The 22546-nt window shown below is 49.9% G+C and overlaps 1 protein-coding gene across 1 annotated transcript; it reads left to right on the forward strand.

Moving 5' to 3' along the window:
• The first annotated feature begins 8658 nt into the window (after nt 1-8658).
• Nucleotides 8659-11063, forward strand: CRX (cone-rod homeobox). Its single transcript, XM_036113979.1, has 3 exons — nt 8659-8758; nt 9377-9528; nt 10416-11063. The coding sequence occupies exons 1-3, from the start codon at nt 8659-8661 to the stop codon at nt 11061-11063; spliced, it is 900 nt and encodes a 299-aa protein (XP_035969872.1).
• The last annotated feature ends 11483 nt before the right edge of the window (nt 11064-22546 follow it).

Genomic DNA, 22546 nt, shown 5'->3' on the forward strand with positions numbered 1-22546 from the left:
GCAGACTCCCTGCTGAACAGGGAGCCCGATGTGGGACTCGATCCCAGGACTCCAGGATCATGACCTGAGCCGAAGGCAGTCGCTTAACCAACTGAGCCACCCAGGCGCCCCAAAATGCACCCCTTTTAAATGATCAGTTTGATGCATTTTGACAAACTGGTGCTCTCATGTCATCACCGTGCCTCTGGAGAGACACAATATTGCACTGCCCGGAGTTTCCCTCAGGCCACTTTGCAGTCCGTACCCCCTCTCCACTCCAGGTCTTATCATCTTGACCGTTTTGGTGGGCGTGTTGTGGCATGCCATTGTGGTTTTAATTTGTGTCTCCCTGATGACAAATAATGTTGAGTATTGTGTGTGTTTGGCTCATCGGCTATCAGGATGTCTTTTATGAAGTGTTTCTTCCAGTGGTTTGATTATTGAGTTGAAGGAGTCTTCTGTGTTCTGGATATAAGGTCTATACCATCTATAAGTTCTGCAAATGCTTTCTAACAGACCGTGCCGAGCATTTTCTTGTACTTAAGGATATTTTTTGAAGAGTAGCATTTTCTAGTTTTGATCACATCTAATTTATTTTTTTTTAAAGATTTTTATTTATTTATTTATTTGACAGAGAGAGCGAGAGCAGGAACACAAGCAGGGGGAGTGGGAGAGGGAGAAGCAGGTTTCCCGCCGAGCAGGGAGCCCAATGCGGGGCTCGATCCCAGGACCCTGGAATCATGATCTGAGCCGAAGGCAGATGCTTAACGACTGAGCCACCTGGGTGCCCCGATCACATCTAATTTATTGATTTTCTATTTCATGGTGATTGCCTTCTGTGTCCTGTTTAAGAGACTTTTGCTTATCCCGAGGTCAAGAAGAATATATCTCTGTTTTTTGTTTTTCCCCACCCCTAGGAGCGTTATACTTTTGCTTTTTCACATTTAGGACTGTGATCTCTCTCAAATTAATTTTTGTGTATTGTGATTGAGGTTCTTTCTTTTATTTTTTCTTATGTGGATATTCCATTGTTCAAACATGATGTATTGAAGACTTCCCTGTTGACTTGCTTTGGCATTTTTGTCAAAAAATCAATTAATCATAAAGTTTTTGACCAATTTCTGAACTGTGTATTCTGTCCCATTGATTGATTTGCTTGTCCTTATGCAATATCGTGCTGTCTTGATTACTGTAGCATTGCAGTAAGTCTTGAAGTCAGGTAATATAAGTTTCCAGCTTTTTTTTTAAGATTGTTTTGATATTCTAGATTCTTTAAATTTTCATAGAGATTTTTGAATCGGGTTGTCGGTTTCTACAAAAACACACTTTTGAGAGGTTTTGGTTGGGATTGCAGTGACTCACGATTAGTCTGAGAATAATTCACGTATCTTAACAACATGGAGTCTCCGAATCCCTGGTTTATTTCACTCTTGACTTGGGTCTCCTTTAATGTCTCCCAGCAGAGCTTTGATGTTTGTAGAGGGACAATTAGCTGAAAGAAGAGATGACAGGATTTAGGGATGGGTTGGCTGTGGGACGAGTGTGAGGAAAAAGGGAGTGGGCAAGGCTAAATGACAAAATCTCCTCTTGAGTCTCTAGGTGGAGATGAGAAAGAAAATGACTTCTCCTGGGGGGATCCAGCTCAGAAGAAGGGCCTAAATGTGGACTCAACTGTCCCCCAGGGCCATGTGCATGACCTTCTGAGACCCACCTCTGCACACCCTCCCACCCTGGGGGGGCCTGACAGGCAGATGGGTGCACAGTCCCAGGAGGAAGTGATGTGGAGAAGTTGATACTTTTCTTCCATGGGGCCGTAAGGACCCTCTCTCGCTCTCCCTGCTCAGCCTCCTTTCCTTCCCTGCTCTGGTGGGCCAGGACGGTCTGTTAACAGCACTGGATTGTCCCATCAGTAGCGTCCTGACTGGTCACTGAGGGTCAGACAGCCCCTCCCTCTCTCCCTGTCACCCCTGGTTCTTCAAGCTAATGAGACCTGCCCTGATTCCTGAGCCAGGCTGCTGGCCTTAATCCCCCCCCGGCAGGGGGTTCGTGCGGGTGGAGAAAGAAAGAGCCCCTTATGATGAGACACAATGACCCAGCCACAAGGCAGGATTACCACCATCACACGCGTGTATGTACGTGTGCGAGGATGTGTGCGCGTGCGTGTGCATGCTCGGGTGTATGGCGAAATAGAACAGACCCAGGGAGGGAGATGGAGACAAGGACAATCACAAGTACAGAGTGAGAGAGGCTACCAAGATAGGGAAAAAGCAGAATTGGAGGGAAAGTCGGGAGAAAGAAATCGAGAAGCAGAGCATCAAATGAGGTGTTGGCGAAAAAGAGAGAGAAACAGGACCAGAGCTTGGAACTTGGGAGGTTGGATAAAGAAGCACAGAGGTACGGGGGTACGCTGGAGTTGCAGGGACAGGTGGACAGACAGGGAGACAGGGACAGAGAGACACAGGTGCCCAAAGCAAAACAGAGACAGAGTCACAGGGAGAGAAAGGGAATGAGAGATCCGAGAACAAGAGACCAAGGCAGAAATGCAAGGAAATCAATCGAGACAGGGACGGAGGGGCACAGGGTTGGAGAACGAGGTGGGGGGCACACATGTGAAGCAGCAGGAATGGCATAGCTGGGGGCCCAAGGGAGAGAGAAACTGAGGCACAGAGATCCCAGACAAAGACCAGTAGAGCAAGTAGGAGAAGCTGATGTCCGTTAGAGACAGAAAGTTTGGAGACCAGAGTGATAGAGGCCGAGGCCGACAGAGAGAAAAGGGGAAACTGAGCCAGAAGCCACGAACAATGGGGCCAGACAGGTTTGAATAAGTCGGCAGACAGAATGCTGGGGAGAAAAGGGGTGACCCAGGAGGCGAGGCAGAAAGCCTTGCACCCCTTATTTTTCAAATGATCTCTCAGCAACACCCAGCATTTCTCTCCTTCCTCTTCGATGGGATGCCAAAGCGGGAGGGACACCAGTTAGACCTCAGGAAGAACTTCCCTGAAGAGTGGGGGCTCCTGGTCACAGGCAGGAGGTGGGGCTTCCTGTCCCCATCAGCCCTAATTGCCAAGATGTCTTGGGGAGGAGAGGGGGGATTAGGCAGACGGGTGCCCCTCCCCCTCCCAGCCAATGTCACCTCCTGGCAACCAGTCAAGTCCCCCACCCGGGGCCAGGATTACCCTCTGAGATCCAGGCCACCGCAAATGACATCACTCCCAGCCAGGGCTTAAAATCGCCCCATGTGAGGGGACCCGTTTCCTTCAGCCTCTGCCACCTGCCAGGAGAGCCCCGTCCCACTGTTTCTGAAGGTGAGTGTCTGCAAGAGTGGCAGAGGGGACGGAGGGAGGGGGAGTGAGAGAGGGGAGACTCAGTTCTCAGTTCTCAGGCGCCAAGAGGAAGGGATGTGTGATGTTTGCTGCAGGGTCCTCTAGGGAATGGCGTTTCCATCCTGGTGTCTGAGGTGCAGGGTGTCTGTGAGCGCAGCAGGAGGGAGTGAGGGTGGACAGGGCATGGGGGAATGCCTGGGGTGCCTAGTTATTTGTTGAGTAGATGCTGAATGACAGAAATAGAATGCAAGAACCACTGGCCTGCAGCAGGAGGGAGGAAGGGTAGACTCTGGGGTGGCCCGACGGGGCCGGGAATGCCGAGATTCTCGGCTCACATGCTGGTGGAGTGATTACCTGGGGGCCTCCCTACTCTAGAGACTCCTGCTTCCCCAAGTCCCATCTGGGTCAGGAGCATGTATAGTTCAGCTCCTTGTCCCACCGGATGGCGGAGCTCATGGGGGCGACACAGACAAGGCAAAGGAGGACCTTGAACGTGGCTGATCTGGGGGAGTCTTGCCAGGGCTGATGTGGGGCCCCTGAGTCTGGGCTTAAAGCCTACCTTTTACTCACTGTGTGGCCTTGGGCCATTCATGTGACCTCCCTGGGCCTCACTTTCCTAGTCTGCTAAAGTGGTGACAATGACAAGTTGCCATGAAGAGCCACTGGGACCCCATGTCACAGGCCTGGCCTGCAGTAAGCCCAGGAGAGGGAGCTGGCTTCATCCTGCTTTGGGGGGATCGGGGGCACAGTTGGGGGTCGAGAGCAGGGGACTCTACTCTCTGAGCCTCGGTTTCCTCCTCTGTGAAGCGAGGATCATAGTAGAACCTACCTTGGAGGAAGTTTTATCGGGATGATTGTTCCCTGAGATCTTGTACTCGAGGCGCAGTTGGGGGATCATGACTGGAGGTCCTTATGGTTGTCAGCTGCCTGACTGGGGGTGGGTACCTTCCTCTGTACCCTTCAGGCTCGGTTTCCCCACCTCTAGAATGGGATCATCTCCTTGACTTACCCACAAGGTGGGTGTGAGCCTTCAGGCCTTCCCTGTCAGAGCACCTGCTCAGGGGGAGTCTGGACGCAGTGGCTGCTGAACCTCAGGAGCCCCAAGCGCCAGCCTCGGCTTCCACGGGTTGATCCCCAGGGCAGGGAGAGTGGTCTTCCTCAGCCCACCTTTGGGACAATGAAGCATCATTGCCTTGAACTTCACCCACAGGATGATGACAGGGTTGCTGTCAGGCTGACTGTAAATTCTCAACAAAAGGTAGACATCCTAACTCTTGCTGTCTGTGCTTCTTGGGATGGGAGACCAAAGCCTGTGTAGAGTGGGCAAGTCCCGAGGCCGTGATCTCACTAGCTGTCTCATCTTGTTGCCAGAGAAAAATTTCAGTGGATGTCCGACATTATTTTTGTTATTATTCTCTGTGGACGTCTTGTCCACAAAGCCCTTGTGGGTTGTCTGAGGAAGCCGGCAAACGCTCAATCCTGGAGGTCATTGTCATGACCAGCTGCTTGGTCTTGGGTGAGCACCTTCCTCACCCCAGGCTCAGATTCCCTGTCTGTAGGGTGGATCACCCCAGTGCAGAATGCTGGGCTCTCCTGGAAGGCCAACCGCTTAGCCTGGTAAACCCGGCGCAGAGTCGATGGGGAAGACAATGAACGTGGATGCTCTCGTTCCAGGCTCTGCACCTGGTCCCTAGCAGGGCAGTGCCACACGTCTCCCTGTTTTGGGGGAGCTCCCTTGGAGAAGAGGGAGAGGACAGAGGGAACCCAGGCTGGGTGCCGGGAGAACAGCCTTCAGGAGCCTCCAACCCAGGGTTGGAATCCCGGGTCCCCACAGTCTGTGTGTGACCCTGGGCAAGTAATGGTGCCTGAGCCTGAAGACATTCCCATCTGTGAAATGGGAGCATAACAGGAATGCTGAGTCTGCCTCCCAAGGCTCTGTTGACATAAGGGCGTCCCGCATAGAGAAGGCTTGCATGTGAGTTAGCCCTAGCCATGTAACGAGCCACATGAAAACTTAACTGCTTAAAACAACAAACACTTATGGTCTCATACAGTGTCTGAGGGACAGGGATCCGGGGCGGCTCCACTGGATGATTCGGGCTCAGGTCTCCTCGCACTGTTGTATGTAGTCCGATGTCAACCAGGGCTGAGTCCTTGGAGGGGTTGCCTGATGCTTTGGAACTGACCTTCCACGGGGGGCTTGGTCCCATGGCTGTTGGCGGGACGCCTCAGTTCCTGGCCCCCTGGATGCACCCCCCCCACGATCCCAACCGGCTCCCCCCAGAGCAGCGCCAGCCTTGGAGGTCACCCTGTCATTTATGCAGTGCCGAATGGGGGGCCTATGACAGCCCTGCTCTGTGGGAGGGGACAACACAAGGGGGTGACTACCAGGGGAAAGATTATTGGGGGCTTCCTAGAACGCCCATCAGGTCTTCGGATTTAAAGCGGCTTTTTGCTTTTAGTGTAACCACCAGCACTGAGCTTCCCCATGACCTTCCTGGCCAGGCCCTACATCATCTGATTCGCTCTCCACCCGGATCGCTCTGCTCCAGTCACATTGGGCACCTGGTTTCCTCCTCCAACGAGACAAAATGATCCCAGCCTCTGGGCTTTGCAGCTGCTGTTCCCTCTGCCTGGAGGCATCTTCCCACGGTGACTGAGCCCATCGCTTTTCGGCCCCAGGGTCCCATCCTCACAGAGAGACCTTCCCTGACCATCCGTCTAGATGAGCTGTCTTACCCTCGCCCCAAACCCCGTCACTATCCCGTTACCCCATTTCATTTTCCCAGAGGTTCAATCCCATGAGAGCAGTGATGCTGTGTGCCTCATTTCTTGCTACATCCCCACCTCCTACAGCCAGGTGGAATCTCAAACATTTTTCTTGGAGGGGCAGTAGGACCCCAGTTTATGATAAATATAACACCATCCCCCAAGTGAGGGATGAGAAGGAGAGGCTAGTGGGAGCAGGAGGGGGGAAGGAGCTAAAGCAAAGGTCTTCTGTTTTCTACTTTTACTTATTTCTGAAATACTGGTGTGTGTTTGAGAGAGAGACAGATAGACAGACAGAGACAGAGAGAGAGAGACAGAAAGAAGGAGAGAGAGAAATCCAGGTTAGCGCATAGGATGGCTCCCCAGGGAAGTTATGCTTGAGCTGGAGCCTGCAGGAAGAGAAGGGGTTAGCTATGACAGGGACCGGACAAGAGGCATTCCTGGCCCAGGGAACGGCTTATGCACACACCCAGAGAGGCTGGGAGGCTCCCCGAGGCCATCTTAGTGGGGGCGATAGGGAGCCCCGGAAAGGCTCTCATGGTTTTTTGTTTTGTTTAGATTTTATTGTTGCCTTTGTTTTTGAAAAGCTTATATGTCCGTACGGTGACAGAGCAGTCCAAACTGTAAAAACAAGGCTTGGATATAGGACACCTCTCCAGAGGGCCTCACTTCTAGTGGTATCCTCTGTCCTTCCTGGAAATTTTCTGTGCATATATATATATATATATACACGCTACACGCTAACCTGGATTTCTCTCTCTCCCTCCTTCTGTCTCTGTCTGTCTGTCTCTCTCTCTGTGTCAAATAAATAAATAAAATCTTCAAAAAAAGTGTAATTTTAACAAAAAGAATTTTTTAAAAAAAGATTTTACTTGACAGAGAGAGCATGAGCAGGGAGAGCGGCAGGCAGAGGGAGAGGGAGAAGCAGACTTCCCGCCGAGCAGGGAGCCCGATGTGGGGCTCGATCCCAGGACCCCGAGATCATGACCTGAGCTGAAGGCAGAGACTTAACCGACTGAGCCACCCAGGCGTCCCTAATTTTAACAAAATTGGAAAACCTGACTCTCAGACACATACATAATAAGCCCTGATCAAATATTATTTAGGTTATTAAATGAGGAAACCAGCAGTTTCAAAGGGGGAAAGTCAAGGAACAGTGCCTAATACGGTTCTTCAGGGAACGTGCAGAAAACAGAAAGGAAACTGGGCAACAGGGCAGCAAATCCTCTGTAACCTTGAGGTCATCCTTTCTGCGGAGACAAATCACTTGCCACCAAACTTCTTGCAAGTTACCCTTTACCTTATCAGAGTCCGGAGGCTGATCCATAGCAAATAGTAACCCGAATAGAGATCCGGTCCCTTAGAAAATGAAATAACCCTTGGGCTGGGAGGGGTTCTGTTAAACAGGCTCCCAGGATGATCTAGAAATGACACACCGTCTCCTCTTATTGCCAAGCGTAGGATCACTTCTCTTAACTATTTACTAGAGAGCTGTAAAAATCAGTTCGCGGCGGCCTTATACTTTTTAGTGACTTGATGGAGTTCCCTTGAATGCATGTGACATCATCTACTTGCATAATTTACTTACCACCTCCCCTTTGGTGGACACAGAGGCTGCTTCCACATTTTGGCGATTGTACACGCGCGCATTGGAAATCCTCGTGCAGAGCCTGTGCAAACATCCGCTTGCAAACTGCGAGGGGCGCCCCCTGCTGCTCGCTGCGCGGCCCTGACCGTGGTGTCAGGTGCTGGTTTAAGGAGCTGCTGATACGCACCTTGCATTTACCCGCCCAACCACCTAAAGATGTAAATGCTATTTGCATTCCCATTTTCCCTCGAGGGGACGGAGGCGCCCCGAAGGCAAATTGCCCCGGGGAAGCGGGGGGTGGGGAGAGGAAAGATGGCATTTCACTTTGATCAATGCTTCCAGTTTATTCCGATGCATGGATGATGCTCGCTCCTTGCCGCTCCTGACCGGACACGGGAACCCCTGCTTCTCCGCACCCAGGCTGGCTCTGGGGCTAACGGACCTCTTTTATCTTTTTTTTTAAAATTTTTATTGTTATGTTAATCACCATACATTATATCATTAGTTTTTGATGTTGACCTCTTTTATCTTTGCCCACCTGATGAGTCCCACGTGGTCGTGGAAGATCATCCTTCACTTGTTTGCATGCTACTCTGCCATCCCAGTTTGTCCGGGACTCTTCCCGTGTTTGTGGGGGAAATGCCCGCATCTCTAGAAACCGCCCTGTCCCAAGCAGGCCGGGACAGCGGGTCACCCTGCTGTCCGTGATTCTGTGCGAGGCTGGACATCTTTTCTGGGGCCTAGGATTCGCATTACACTGTCAGCTGCTGTTGCAGACGGGGTCTCGGGGAAGCTTTGCCCACTTTAAGCAGAAGGCCATTTTATAGGCGTGGAAACTGAGGCACAGAGAGATAGGTGCCCAAGGTCACACACCTAAGAAGAGCCTGGAGCAGGACTTGGACCTGGGCTGCCGGGCACCACGCCGTACCTGGAGAGTGATTGAGCGCCCCTTCCTCTCTTGCAGGCCCACAGACCTGGGCCGCGGTGTCCCCGAAGATCATGATGGCGTATATGAACCCGGGGCCCCACTACTCGGTCAACGCCTTGGCCCTGAGTGGTCCCAGCGTGGATCTGATGCACCAAGCTGTGTCCTATCCAAGTGAGTACCGTCCTTCTCCTGACCCCCCAAGCTCTCGGGGGCCCCTCGGGGTCCCTTATTCTCAGGAAGAAGCTGGGAACTTACCGGGGTGATATTGGAGTCACACACCAGCTATATGTAGTCCTTTGCAATCTGCCAAATACTTCTGCACGTCACTGAGGGGTGCAGGAAAGCGCCATCTCCCCCTCGCCCCCCAGGTTTGGTAGGGGTGTTCATAGCAATTTAGGAAGTGGTTCCTTTTAGCTGGACCTGTCTCTCTTCTACACCAGAAGGCGCTGAGTACTCTCAATGGCGTGTTTCAACTGAACATGTCTTTGTGCGTAAGAAATTTTAGAAAGGGGATAAAAACCAAACTCATACACCTGCTTACAGGACTAAGGCCAGTTCTCGGGGTGAGGCATGAGACCCAAGATGACGGGCCAAGAGGGGCCCCATTTCCCAGGGGGGACAGAGTGAGGTCTACAAGATCAGGGAGTAGGTGCACCCTTCTTTTGGGAAGATGCACCCCCAGAAAGGGCTTCTCGGCATCCCGCTGGACATCAGGGCTTCCCGCCCGCGGACAAAGAGACTGGGAGGTCCGGGTCTCCGGATGGTCCCGTTATCCTGTCCCTGCCTTAGGCGCCCCGAGAAAGCAGCGGCGGGAGCGGACCACCTTCACCCGGAGCCAGCTGGAGGAACTGGAGGCCCTGTTTGCCAAGACTCAGTACCCGGATGTGTATGCTCGAGAGGAGGTGGCTCTGAAGATCAACCTGCCCGAGTCCAGGGTTCAGGTGGGGTGCTCGGGGCCCTGGGCCCCTTCCTGCCCGTCCTGGGACCCAGACTGAAGGGAGGGGGAGTAGTCATAGAGTAACATAGAGACATAACAAAGTCATGTATAGCCCTCGTGATGCTTCACCCCCATTACTGCCCCGTACCCCTCCTCCTACCCTCTTTGCCAGCCACACCTGCTGGTTCTTACCTAACACGCCGGCCAAGCACACTCCGGCCCCAGGCCCTTTGCACTCTCTGTTCCTTCTACCTGAAAGGTTTATTCCCCATCACTTTGCTCAAGTCTTTGTTTATTAACCAATCAGGTCACCGTGTCCGTCAATGGGACCTAGACGGACCCTCACATTTAAAGTCACAATGTCCCCTGACGCCCTACCCTGCTGCCCCCTCCTCCCGCCCCCGCTGGTTCTTCCAAAGTATCGATCACCTTCTAAAATACTATGCAATGTACTCACTGTTGATTTCTAACCTGTCGCTCTCAACAAGAATGTCGGCTCCACGGAGGCATCCCCAAGGTCGTAGCTCGTGCGTGTGTCTTAATTGATTGCTGGCTAAGTGTGCAAACGTGCGTTTGTATGACTGTATGTGTGTATGTGTGATCGGATGGATGCACGTGTGTGTGCGCACGATTGTACACACAACTGCATGTGTGATTATTTGTACGTACGTATGATTGTGCGTGTGTGTGTATAATTGCGGATATGAATGATGGGATGGATGGATGGATAGATGGTCGGATGGACGGACAGGGCGCCCCAGGACCGACTGCAAGGCGGGGAGCTGTGACTCGGGTGTGCTTCACCAATTAACACCATCATTGCAGGGCAGCGTGGGGGCTCTCTGGGGCCCCCTCCCCACTCACGCACGCCATCTCCCCCTCGCCCCCCAGGTTTGGTTCAAGAACCGCAGAGCTAAATGTCGCCAACAACGCCAGCAACACAAACAGCAGCTGCAGCCCCCGGGCGCGCAGACCAAGGCTCGTCCTGCCAAGAGGAAGGCAGGCCTGTCGCCGAGATCCTCCTCCGACGTCTGTCCGGACCCCCTGGGCATCTCAGACTCCTACAGCCCCCCTCTACCCGGCCCCTCAGGCTCCCCCACTGCGGCTGTGGCCACCGTGTCCATCTGGAGCCCGGCCTCAGAATCCCCCTTGCCAGAGGCCCAGCGGGCGGGGCTGGTGGCCTCCGGGCCTCCTTTGACCTCCGCGCCCTACGCCATGACCTACGCCCCCGCTTCTGCTTTCTGCTCTTCCCCCTCAGCCTATGGGTCTCCGAGCTCCTATTTCAGTGGCCTGGATCCCTATCTTTCCCCCATGGTGCCCCAGTTGGGGGGCCCGGCTCTCAGCCCCCTTTCCGGCCCATCCGTGGGGCCCTCCCTGGCCCAGTCCCCCACCTCCCTGTCGGGCCAGAGCTATGGCACGTACAGCCCTGTGGACAGCTTGGAATTCAAGGACCCCACAGGCACCTGGAAGTTCACCTACAACCCCATGGATCCTCTGGACTACAAGGATCAGAGTGCCTGGAAGTTTCAAATCTTGTAGAGGATACTCTTCTGCGTCTCGTCTCAACCTGCCCCGGGACGGGCCTCCCTGGGAAAGCCTCGGAGCTGGCTTTCCCTCCAAAGGCTGTGGCTTTTCTCACCACAGTCCCTCCCACCCCACCCCAGGGACTCCTTGCTTTCCGGCGGGTAGTGGGGGGGCCTGGGGGGGCGGCTCAGTAGGTCTTAGTGACCCTCAACCCAGCTGCCATTGTAAATCACGAGCCCCAGACTCCAGAAACTGGTGCCGAGAATGTGCCCCGAGACGAAATTAAACCACACTCGCAGTTGATATGAGGGTACTGGTGAGGTCAGCCTCGGGATGCCCTTGAACAGAGAGACAGGTAGGGAGGCTCAATTCCGTACCTTCCTTAGCATATGGCTAGAGATCCTTCTAGAAAATCCAAAGACAGACTTTTAAGCAGCCCCACCATGGAAGCTTAGACCAACTGTATACAGTTCAATTAAAAAAATCCATTTGGGGATGTTATAGGTTTCACACGTCAGGTTTTATATGGTAGGTTTAGGGGGCTCTTTGATATATATATATTTTTTTTTTCTTCTTCTTCTTCTTCTTCTTCTTAGATTTTTCTTAAAGACATTTCTTCATTCATGCATTCTTTCAGAATGGGCACATTTGGTGGGAGAATGGAAGGCAAGCTGCCTGTTTCATGTCTTTTTTCTCCTTTTGTTTTAGGATTTTCTAAAGGTGAATTTCACCCAAGCGTTGGAGGAACTGAGGTAGTTGCAATTGGGGCCGATTGTGGGCCCCAACTCTAGCTGTGGGTATTTCGAAAAAGAAGAGGAGGTGGCAGGCTTCCCATCTGTAAATAGGCAAGAGATGGGGGTCAGGGGAGAGAAGTGAATTTGGAGGAAGCCCCACATTTCAAATACACAGTTCCTCTCTTAGATTCTGTTTCCTGTTCCCATTGCGGGGATTGGACCAGAGAGCCTGGCCTGAGGGATTTTCCCTGGGGCAGCGCCATCTTTCTTCCCATGCAACTTGACCCCCAGCAACAGAGACAAGCCCTGAGAGAATTTTAAGAAGGAGTCAAGCATGTTGACACTCTTGGAAGTTTGGTGCTTTGGCCTTGCTTCCTCAGTCTGAATTTTTCTTTTGTTTTTGGCCCTGGGGGAGACAGAAGCCATGAGCCTTTCACTGGGGGGCTTCACAAGTTAGCAGGAAGTAAGGCGGGAAGGTGGCGGTGTGCTGGTATGTGGGAACCACTAGCCCTCCAAAGAAGAGGAAAAGCCCTGATTTTAGCATTTGCCAGTTTCCATGGTGCAAATTCTCCCACTATGGCTGATTTCTAGGCGCCGATCTGAGGTCAGGGACTCAGAGCCCGATGCATGCCATCTGCGCTCATGGGCTGGTAGGAGCTAGCTCCAGGTCCTCGGTGCAGGAAGGGATGTCAGGAGACCTCAGATGGTTTTTCCGGGTCCAGGCCGGAAGAGGTCCACACAGCCTAGACCCCCGAGACCCCTGAGGAAATACTGCCATCACTAGAACCCACAAGGAAGGTTTACTCAGCACACCTTGTGACTATCTCTCATGGGCCTGAGTCATGCTGGTCTCTGGGACGTTAGACTCAGGAGTGGCTCAGAGTCCAGTGTGGGACACGAAGGATAAGCAGAGGAGGACAGCGCATGCTGGGGTGGGGGTTGGAAGGTCCAGGCAGAATTCGTAGAGGTGAATCTGTTCAGGAGCTTCCGGCTTCCTTTCCCGGGGCCAGCCTCCTGAACTTTGGGGATGGCAAAGGTTCTACTTCCTAAAGCCAGGACGAGTGACAAGGGGGAGAAGGAAGCGGCCGGGAGCCCCCCTCATTCTGTGTCTCTTTTCCCACTCACTGGGACTCCAGTCTCCTTCCCTCCAGGCCACCCACAGAGTGACAATGATTAAAATGCTGAATCCTGCTTAAAGTCTGGGTGGTTTTTATTTTTTTTAAATTTCTGAGGAGGGGCCGACTAGGGGAGGTGGAAAAAGAGGTCGCTCTGTCCCTCCAACCCCCCTGCCCCCTGTCTCTGGGGACATGGGTCGGTCCACGTGCTTTCTTTGTCTGGTCACTGTCTTTTCCTTGGTATCTCCCTAAAGCCAATTAAGCAGAGACATGGGCTCCAGATGCCAACTTCCACCTGCTGTGACTTCGCCGAGCCCCTGAGTTCCCCTCTGCGAGGAGGGGGAGGGGGTGGCCACGCTTCCTGCCTTAGTGGCCCATGGAAGGACACAGGCCCTCCCTGTCAGCCAGCCTCGGGTCCCCCCCATGTCCCTCTCACCTCTGTTTCTCTCTTTCTTTTCCTTCTGACTGTCCCTCAGACTCCCAGGTCCCCATTTCTCTTTGCTGGATTTGTACCTTTTTCTTTCTCTTTCTTCTCTTTTCTTTGCCCATTTTTCTGTTTCTCCAAATGTAAGTCACTGTTGTCTGCTTCTGTCCCTCAGTCCCGGAGTCCCAGGTTAAGATTTGTGTGTGTGTGTGTGTGTGTGTGTGTATGTTGTGTGTGGGGGTGTGTGGTGGGGGGGGCACAGGGCTGGTGGGGTCAGACACACTTGTTGTCCGAGCCTGGGTCGGCCACTTCTGGTCCCAGGATCCCGGGTGATTCATTTTTCCCAGCTTCAGCTTCCCCTCCTCTAACACGGAGAAAACTTACCTCGAGAGAACGAAATGAGATCCTTATATTAAGTACCTGAACCTCTGGTCCGTGGTAAGTGCCCAATAAACATTTATTTTTGTGGTAAAACACACAGCACATAAAATTGGCCATTACTATCATCTTTTTTAAAAAAGATCTTTTTTTTTTTTAAGTAATCTCTACACCCAACTCAGGGCTCGAACTGACCACCTCAAGATCAAGAGTTGCACGCTCTCCTGACTGAGCCAACCAGGTGCCCCCATTATTATGACCTTAAAGTGTGCAATTCAGTGATTTTAAGTACATTCACAGAGGAAAAGGCCACATAGTGTAGGATTCCATTCATATGAACTGTCCAGAAGAGGCAGATCCATAGGGAGGAAAAGCAGGGTTGTGGTTGCCCAGGGGCTGGCTGGGAGGGAGGGAATGGGGAGTGACTGCTTAAGAGGTACATTAGGTGACAAAAAAGTAGCAACCCAGTAATTCCACCTCTGAGTATATACCCCAAGGAACTGAAAACAGGTGTTCAAGCAAAAACTTGAGGGTTCCTGTTCATTGAAGCATTATTTGCAATAAGCAAAGGACAGAAACAAGCCAAACAGCTATCAACTGTTGAATGGATAAACAAAATGTGGTTGGGCCATCCAATGGACTTTTTTTTTTTTTTTAAGATTTTATTTATTTATTTGACAGAGAGAGAGAGAGAGAGCGCACAAGCAGGGGGAGTGGGAGAGGGAGAAGACTCCCTGCTGAGCAGGGAGCCCAATGCAGGACTTGATCCCAGAACCCTGGGATCATGACCTGAGCTGAAGGCAGACACTTAACCAAATGAGCCACCCAGGCACCCCATCCAGTGGATTCTTACTTGGCCACAAAAGGGAGAAGTTTATTTATATTTTCTTAATAATCTTTACACCCAACATGGGGCTCAAACTCATAACCCCGAGATCAAGAGTCACATGCTTTTCCAACTGAGCCAGCCAGGCACCCCGGGTGTATTCTATATCTTGATTACAGTGGTGGTTCCATGGCCGTATATGATTGTCTAAACTCCTCAAACTGTACTGTTCCAATGGGTAGATTTTACAGGATATAAATTATACCTCAATACATTAGAAGGAAAAAAGAAAAATCCACTGAGCATGTACTGTTTGCCAGACACTGGAGAAAGCCAGTCCAAAAACTCTTGATTCTCAAAATAATCCATCAGAGAGATGCTATTTGTATCAGATAGATGCTCTTATTCTCCCCGTTTCACAGATGAGAAAACCAAGGCTGTGGGAGGTCAGGTGACCTGCCCAAGATCCCACAACTAGGAATAGGTACTTGGGTTTCATATTCATCTTGCTGGGCCCTCCAGACACTGCTGGTATTTCTCCCCTCCCCTCCGATTTTGATCCTCCCTCATTCTTCCTTCCTCCGAAGTCTCAAGCTCAGGTGTGCTCATGTCTCACCCCTTACCCCTTTACGTCTGCGTTCTCCCCCCACCCCACCCCTCCTGCTCTCTGAGCCCCTCCCTGGTTGTTTCCTCCGTCCCTGAACAGGACTAATTTAGCAAATGCCCCAATCTTCTTATGATGGTCCAGCCTCAGCAGAATTAGCAGGGATTAGATTCAGATGCATGACCCCCCGGGGGAGGGGCTCTGTGGAGACAAATGAGTTTTATTTATTTTTACAAATATTTTATTTATTTATTTGGGAGAGAGAGCGAGCGAGCACAAGTGGGGATGAGGGGCAGAGGGAGAGGGAGAAGCAGGGAGCCCAGACACGGGGCTCAATCCCAGGACCCTGAGATCATGACCTGAGCCAAAGGCAGACGCCTAACCGACTGAGCCACACAGGCGCCCCCTACAAATAAGTTTTAACTAAGTGATGCCTTCCTCCATGGTAAATCATGTCTAGCACATGCAGTAATAATAAAATCACAGCCAAACTCTTCATCGGGCACTTATGACGTGCCAGGGACCATTAGGCATGTTCCCTGAATTTTGCCCCCCCCCAAACTTCATTACAGCTTCACGCAGTGGGCTTCATCCTCCAGCTCCCCTACTTCATGGGTCAGGAAGGGGTAAGGAACCTTCCCACGGCAAACGGGGTCCAGCCCTAGGTTTCCCGGTGCTTCTCAGAGTAGAGATGGGACAGAGGCTGGGAGGCAAGGATGGAGTGGCTGGGGCCATGCCATGTGCAAACGTGACCTTGGGGATGGTGCTTTCAGCCCCTCAGAGTACAGAGGAGATGAGGGGCAGCAAGAGGGGGTGAAAACAGAGAGGAAAGTGTGCTCCAGGAGGGAGGCACAGAAAGCACAGCAGAGGAAGGGATTAGGCAGGGAAAGAAAAGCCAAGACAGATGCCAGGAGGGGACTTTTGTGCAAAGTATGCCTTCTTCCTTAAGTAGGAGATAGAATTCTCCAATGAAGCATATGGGCCTGGAGTTTTTTTGTAGGAAGGTAATTTATGTGCTTAATTTATTTAACAGATATATCATTGTTCATATTTTAACATCTCTTCTTGGGTCAGTTTCAGAAAGTTGTATTTCTCAAGGCATTTGTCCATTTTTCCCTACGTTGTCAAATTTGCTGGCATACATTTGCTCACGATCTCCTAATTTCCATTTGATTTGTCCATAGCATTAAACGATATATCAGATCCAGATAAGAAGAAAGCCTAAAATCAACCATCTTTAACGTCATCTCAAGAAGTTAGAAATGAGGGAAGAAATAGTAAAGATGAGATCAAAAATTAATAAAATAAAAAATGTACAATAAAAATTAAAAGACATGAGCTGTTTTGTTAAAGGCTATGGAAATCAGTAGCTCCCAAAAACACTAACAGAGAGAAAAAGAAATTACTACTATCAAGAATGAACATGAGAGAGGGCATTATAAAAAGTCCTACATTAAGTTATCAATGATCATAAAAGAATATTGTGAACAATTGTATGCCCAGAAATTTGAAAATTTAGATGACAAACTCCCAGCTAAACACAACTTACCCAAACAAGTGCATACAAAGATTAAAAATCCAAATAGTCCTATTAAAGAAGAATAATCCAGGGGCACCTGGCTGGCTCAGTCAGTGGAGCGTGTGAATCTTGATTTCGGGGTTGTGAGTTCGAGCCCCCTGTTGGGGGTAGAGATTACTGAAAAATAAATAAGTAAATAAAAATAAAAACACAAGTACATTATCTTTTTAAAAAGAAGAGTGATCTATAATTAACATTTTTCATACAAAGAACACACCATGCCCATTTGGCTTTGCCAAGGCATTTCACAGAACAATTGAGAAAGAAATTACATCAATCTTATCAAGCTTCCCTAGAACTGAAAGAGAGGAAACATTTTTCATTTTGTTTCATGAGACCTTGATATCCAAAATCTGGCAAGAACTTTGAGATAAAGGAAAATTATAGATCATAAAATCAAAGTCCTAGACAAAATATCAGATGGAATCCAGCATATATAATGAAAGGATAATACATCCTGACCCAAGTTGAGTTTATTCCAGGAATGCAAGACCGATTTAATATTTAAACACCAAGGGAGGTAATTTGTCACATTAATATAATAAAGAGAAGATCATATCATTCCAATATATGCAGGAGGAACATTTGATAAAACTCAAAATCAATTTTTTTACGAAAAATAACAGGGGCACCTGGGTAGCTCAGTCAGTTAAGCATCTGCCTTCGGCTCTGGTCATGATCCCAGGGCCTTGGGGTCGAGTCCCACACTGGGCTCCCCACTCAGTGGGGAGTCTGCTTCTCCCTCTCCTGTGTGCGTGAGCTCTCTCTCTCTCCCCGCCTCAAATAAATAAATAAATCTTAAAAAAAAAAGAAAAATGACAAACTTTTAGAAATGAGGAAGAGAAGTGAATTCCTTAATCTGATAAAGGATATCTGCAAAAGAATCCTATAGAAAAATTATGTTTAATGTTGGAATGTTGAAAGCCTTCCTTGTATTATTGGGAACGAGACAGAAACATCCAGTCCTCTCCCTTCCCTTCAACACCGTGCTGAAGGTCCAGGCAATAAAGACGTAAAAATACAGTCAAGAAGGAAAAGAAAAGGTATAACAGTTTAGAAAGCAAGCAAGCAAGCTATCATTGTTTATAGGTGACATGACTTTTTAGGTGAAAACCCACAAGAATCTACAGATAATCATTTAGAATACGAGAATTTCACAAGTTCACCGGATGCAAGTCACTATAACAAAGACTGCTCACTTTCCAAATCCCAGCCACAAATAATTAGAAAACAAATGTTTAGAAACAGATACAATGTACAATAATATCAAACACCTAGGGGGAAAAATCTAACAAAATCTGCGTACACAGAAAACTCCACAATACAACAACAACCGGGAGGACTAACATAGCCCATCAGAAATGGATAAGGCGTCCAACTTCATTGGCCATCGGGAAAATAAAAAATAAAGCCACAATGATCTTTCTCTGCCAACCCATCAGGGTGGCTAAAGCTAAAAGACAGATGGTGCTAAGTTTGGGGGAGGATATGGAAGCCCAGGAGGTCTCAACTGGTAAAATCACTTTGGGAATCTATCAAACAGAATCTCCTGAAGCTGAGCTCAGAAATTCCACTCCTAGGAAGATACCAAAAGAAATCCACACGCAACGGATAAATCAAAGGTGCTATACCATGTTTCGGAAAGCTTGTCGGGCATCAGACCACAGACAGACAGACCGTTGTCACAGGCAACAGGCGTGACTTGCAGACAATGATGAGCGAAAGAAGGCAAACACAAAAGAGGACACGTTCTGTGATTCCGTGCCTGTGGAGTTCAAAACCAGGGGAAACTAACCTGTAATATCAGAAGACTAGGCTGTGGTTATCTTTGCTAGGTGGAGACTGGGAGCTGCCATGAGGGAGCTTGAGTATTGAAGGGGAATGCTCTGTTTCTCTCTGGGAGGCAGACATCAGGGTATTCTCTGTGATAATTTTATTTTTTTTTTTAAGATTATTTATTTATTTATTTGACAGAGAGAGACACAGCGAGAGAGGGAACACAAGCAGGGGGAGAGGGAGAAGCAGGCCTCCCGCCAAGCAGGGAGCCCAATGCGGGGCTCGATCCCAGGACCCTGGGATCATGACCTGAGCCGAAGGCAGACGCTTAATGACTGAGCCACCCAGGCGACCCCTTCTCTGCGATAATTTTTTTAATTTAAATTTTATTAGTTAACATACAGTGCAATATTGGTTTCTGGAGTAGGATTCAGTGATTCATTGCTTACGTACAACACCCAGTGCTCATGACAGCAGGTGCCCTCCTTAATAGCCATCCCCCATCTTGCCCATCCCCCACCCATGTGATAATTTGTTGCATTTTCCTCAATGGGATACTTCAGTGAAATTTTCCCTTTGATTTTTTTTTTTTTTAAATGTTTCCCCCCGTGATAAAGCTAAAGCCCATTTTCTGGGCCAAAGGGAAGATGTTTTTCAGAGAAAACCTACAGAGCAGTGGATGGGAAAGGGGCTACCTTTCCATGAAGTCCACCGGAGTCTCAGAAGAATTTGGAAGAAAGAAGGATCATTCCCAGAAATGTGGCCCAGAGAGATCAGAACAAAAGGAACCAATTTTCTAAAAAGAGACTGGATCTTATTTTCTTTATTATACACTCACAGCGCTCCTAACTGCGCTGTGGGGAATTTGCAGAGAGTGCCAGGTAAGTTCTCTCAAGCCCTGAAGTCCTGTTAATTAAACATTAAACATAATGTTTTCTATAGGATTCTTCTGCAGATATCCTTTATCGGATTCCTCAGGGCTCCCAAGCTCTGCAGCTCCTTGTGTAGCCTCCTGATGCAGTTTTTGAATGTGGGTGAGGTCCAGAGCCGACGGCCAAGAAAGAATTCTTGAGACGTCTTTGGTGCAAAAAGGTGGTTTTATTAAGGCACAGGGACAGGACTGGGGTGGGGGGGTGCAGAAAGAGCTGTTGCCCTGGGGTTGTGAGGGGTGACGGATTATACACTTGGGAGTTGGGGGGGGTAAGAAAAAAGGGAGGCTTGCAAAAGAACTTTCCTATGCTAAAGAGGACCTACAAGGTATTGGAAGCCTTGCCCTTGTCAAGCTAAGGTTGTTTTTCCCTCTAGCAAAGTATTTACGTTGAGACAGTTGGGAGTTTCCCGGAGGAAGGTTATACCCTGCCTCAAGTATCTGTCACTGGGCTACAGGTTAGAAGGAAATTTAATTTGACCTGCATTTCCTTTGACCTTGGTTTTCTACATCACTATTGGGGGGGTGGGTGGCGATGTTAGGGCTCCAGGAAATTGAATCTATGGACCTCTAGCAATAACCTAACTTCCAGGTTTTCTTGTAAATTTCTTGTAAATCACGAAGACATTTGTAAACTGCTGGAGACTCCTGTCCTGCAGGACTGTGATCTTTTTAAGTTACACTTTTGTTTTTTCCTTCCCTTACTTTTAGGGCAGCCAGAAGTGCCTGAGGAATGTCGCACAGGACCCCCTCCCTGCGGGTGGTGGGGTGGGGTGGAGGCGATGGGTTGTGGGGTGTCAGCTTCTGTTCCCCTTCTGACTCCCGGCTGTGGGCAAAATTGTACCCGTGTCCTCTTGCCAGGTGTCCACACTTTCTGGCTTCTGGTTTGCTTCTCAAGCTTGGTTCCAGAAACCTCTGTTCTCAGAACCATGGGGATATGGATAGGTGGGGGGGGGGGATGATGGAAAGATACGTGGACGGATGGATGGACAGGAGGAAACAGAATCTTAAAAAACTGTATTGGAGTTTGGAAGCTGGATAATTTGGGGGCAGGAGGGAAGATTCTGGAGGGCACAAAAGTACAGAGAATGTATGTGGAAAGGAGTGACAGGCCACGAGAGTCTTCTGAGGGATGGAGGACTGTGTCCTGTCCACCCAGCTGGGAGGGGAGAGGGTGCCGGACAGATGGGTAGAGGGAGGGACTAACGCTGGGGGTGCAGCCAGCCGAGACCCCAGTTAATGATTATAAAGCACTTAGAATAGTGCCTGGCATATAAGAAAAATGCATTTGAATTTCTCTCTCTCGCTTTTTTTTTTAATATTTTATTTATTTATTCATGAGAGACAGAGAGAGAGAGAGGCAGAGGGAGAAGCAGGCTCCCAAGGAGCAGAGAGCCCAATGTGGGCCTCAATCCCAGGACCCTGGGATCATGACCTGAGCCGAAGGCAGATGCTTAACCATCTGAGCCACCCAGGCACCCTGAATTTCTCTCTCATATATATTTTCTGTTTGCCTTTGTTGCTCCTGCCTGTCTTATCTCTTATCTCTCTCCTCTGTTTTCTGGGAATAACCTCAGAGCTGTTCCAAGGCGGCAAGATCCTGCCACGGCTCACCTCTCCATCCTCCCCTTTCTGCCTGGCTGCCCTCTTCCTACCCCTAAAAGAAGCTAAGCTCTGGGACCAAGGCCAGTGGTAGGGGCCCACGTGGACGAAGGAGGCATTCCCCTACAGAGCTGGTTCTCAAAGTATGGTCCCTGATTCAGACCAGCTGCATCAGCATCATCTGGGAACTTGTCTGAAGTGCAAATTCGGGGTCCCGCCCCCAGACCTGTTGAATCAGAAACTGGGGCGGGGGGCGGGGAAGGCCCAGGTAGTCTGGATTTTAACAAGCCTTCTAGGGGATTCTGATGTGCACAGATTTTGAAAATCATTGCCTGGTGCTCCAGGCAATTATAATTTGTGATCTCTTATCAAGGGTGGAGACCAGGCAGATACCCAGTGACTCTGCCCCGGGGGGGACAAAGCTGTGGGGCCAGGCATGGGTCCTCCCCGCTGCTGTGACAGGTTCTCTCCAGAGCAGAAACAAGAACACTGTCCAAACCGCCAAAGAGATGGCTGTTCCTCATGCGGGCCAGCACGAGTGACGCTTCCCATGCTAACCACGGCTCCCCACCCTGCACCTCCTCACCTTCTAGACGAGACCTCTGATGACCTCCGTTTCTCCACATCATCCAACCCAGAGCACAGCCTCGCTTCCTTCCGTAAAAAAATTGTGGTAAAATAGGGGCGCCTGGCTCAGTGGGTTGAGCATCCGATTCTTGGTTTTGGCTCAGGTCACGATCTCAGGGTTGTGGGATCGAGCCCCCCCCCCCCATCAAGACTCCATGCTCTGCACAGAGTCCGCTTGAGATTCTCTCCCTCTCCCTTTGCCCGCCCCGCCCCCAGCTTGCGCGCGCTCTCTCTCTAAAATAAAATAATCTTTTTTTAAAAATTGCGGTAAAATCTACAGAATGCAAAATGTATCCCTTTTACCATTTTTAAATGCACAATTCAGTGGTGTTAAGTACTTTCACAATGTTGTGCGACCATCACCACCATCCACCCCCCAGGCCAGGGTTTTTTCCATCGTCCCAAACTGAAACTGTTTCCATTAAACACTAACTCCCCATGTACCCCCCGCCCCCCCACGAGCCCCTGGTAACCTGGAATTTACTTTCTGTCTCTAGGTGTACAAGTATCTGCTTGAGTCCCTGACTTCAATTCTTTTTTTTAGATTTTATTTATGAGGCGTGTAGGTGGCTCAGTCGTTAAGCGTCTGCCTTCAGCTAAGGTCATGATCCCAGGGTCCTGGGATCGAACCCTGCATCGGGCTCCCTGCTCAGCGGGAAGCCTGCTTCTCCCTCTCCCACTCCCCCTGCTTGTGTTCCCTCTCTCGCTGTGTCTCTCTCTGTCAAATAAATAAATAAAATCTTAAAAAAAATAAATAAAGATTTTATTTATTTGTCAGAAAGAGAGCGAGAGAGAAAGCACAAGCAGGGGGAGCAGCAGGCAGAGGGAGAGGGAGAAGCCAACTCCCAGCTGAGCAGGGAGCCCGATGTGGGGTTTGGTCCCAGGATCCTGGGATCATGACCTGA

Source organism: Halichoerus grypus, chromosome 15 (genome assembly GCF_964656455.1).
Source record: "Halichoerus grypus chromosome 15, mHalGry1.hap1.1, whole genome shotgun sequence".
Classification (NCBI taxonomy): domain Eukaryota; kingdom Metazoa; phylum Chordata; class Mammalia; order Carnivora; family Phocidae; genus Halichoerus; species Halichoerus grypus.

Bases quoted from the DNA above. Each gene is read 5' to 3' on its own strand.
- CRX (XM_036113979.1), top strand. From the start codon at position 8,659: ATGATGGCGTATATGAACCCGGGGCCCCACTACTCGGTCAACGCCTTG. The intron at 8,759-9,376 runs GTGAGTACCGTC...TCCCTGCCTTAG, and splicing joins CCAAGCTGTGTCCTATCCAA to GCGCCCCGAGAAAGCAGCGG. The intron at 9,529-10,415 runs GTGGGGTGCTCG...CTCGCCCCCCAG, and splicing joins TGCCCGAGTCCAGGGTTCAG to GTTTGGTTCAAGAACCGCAG.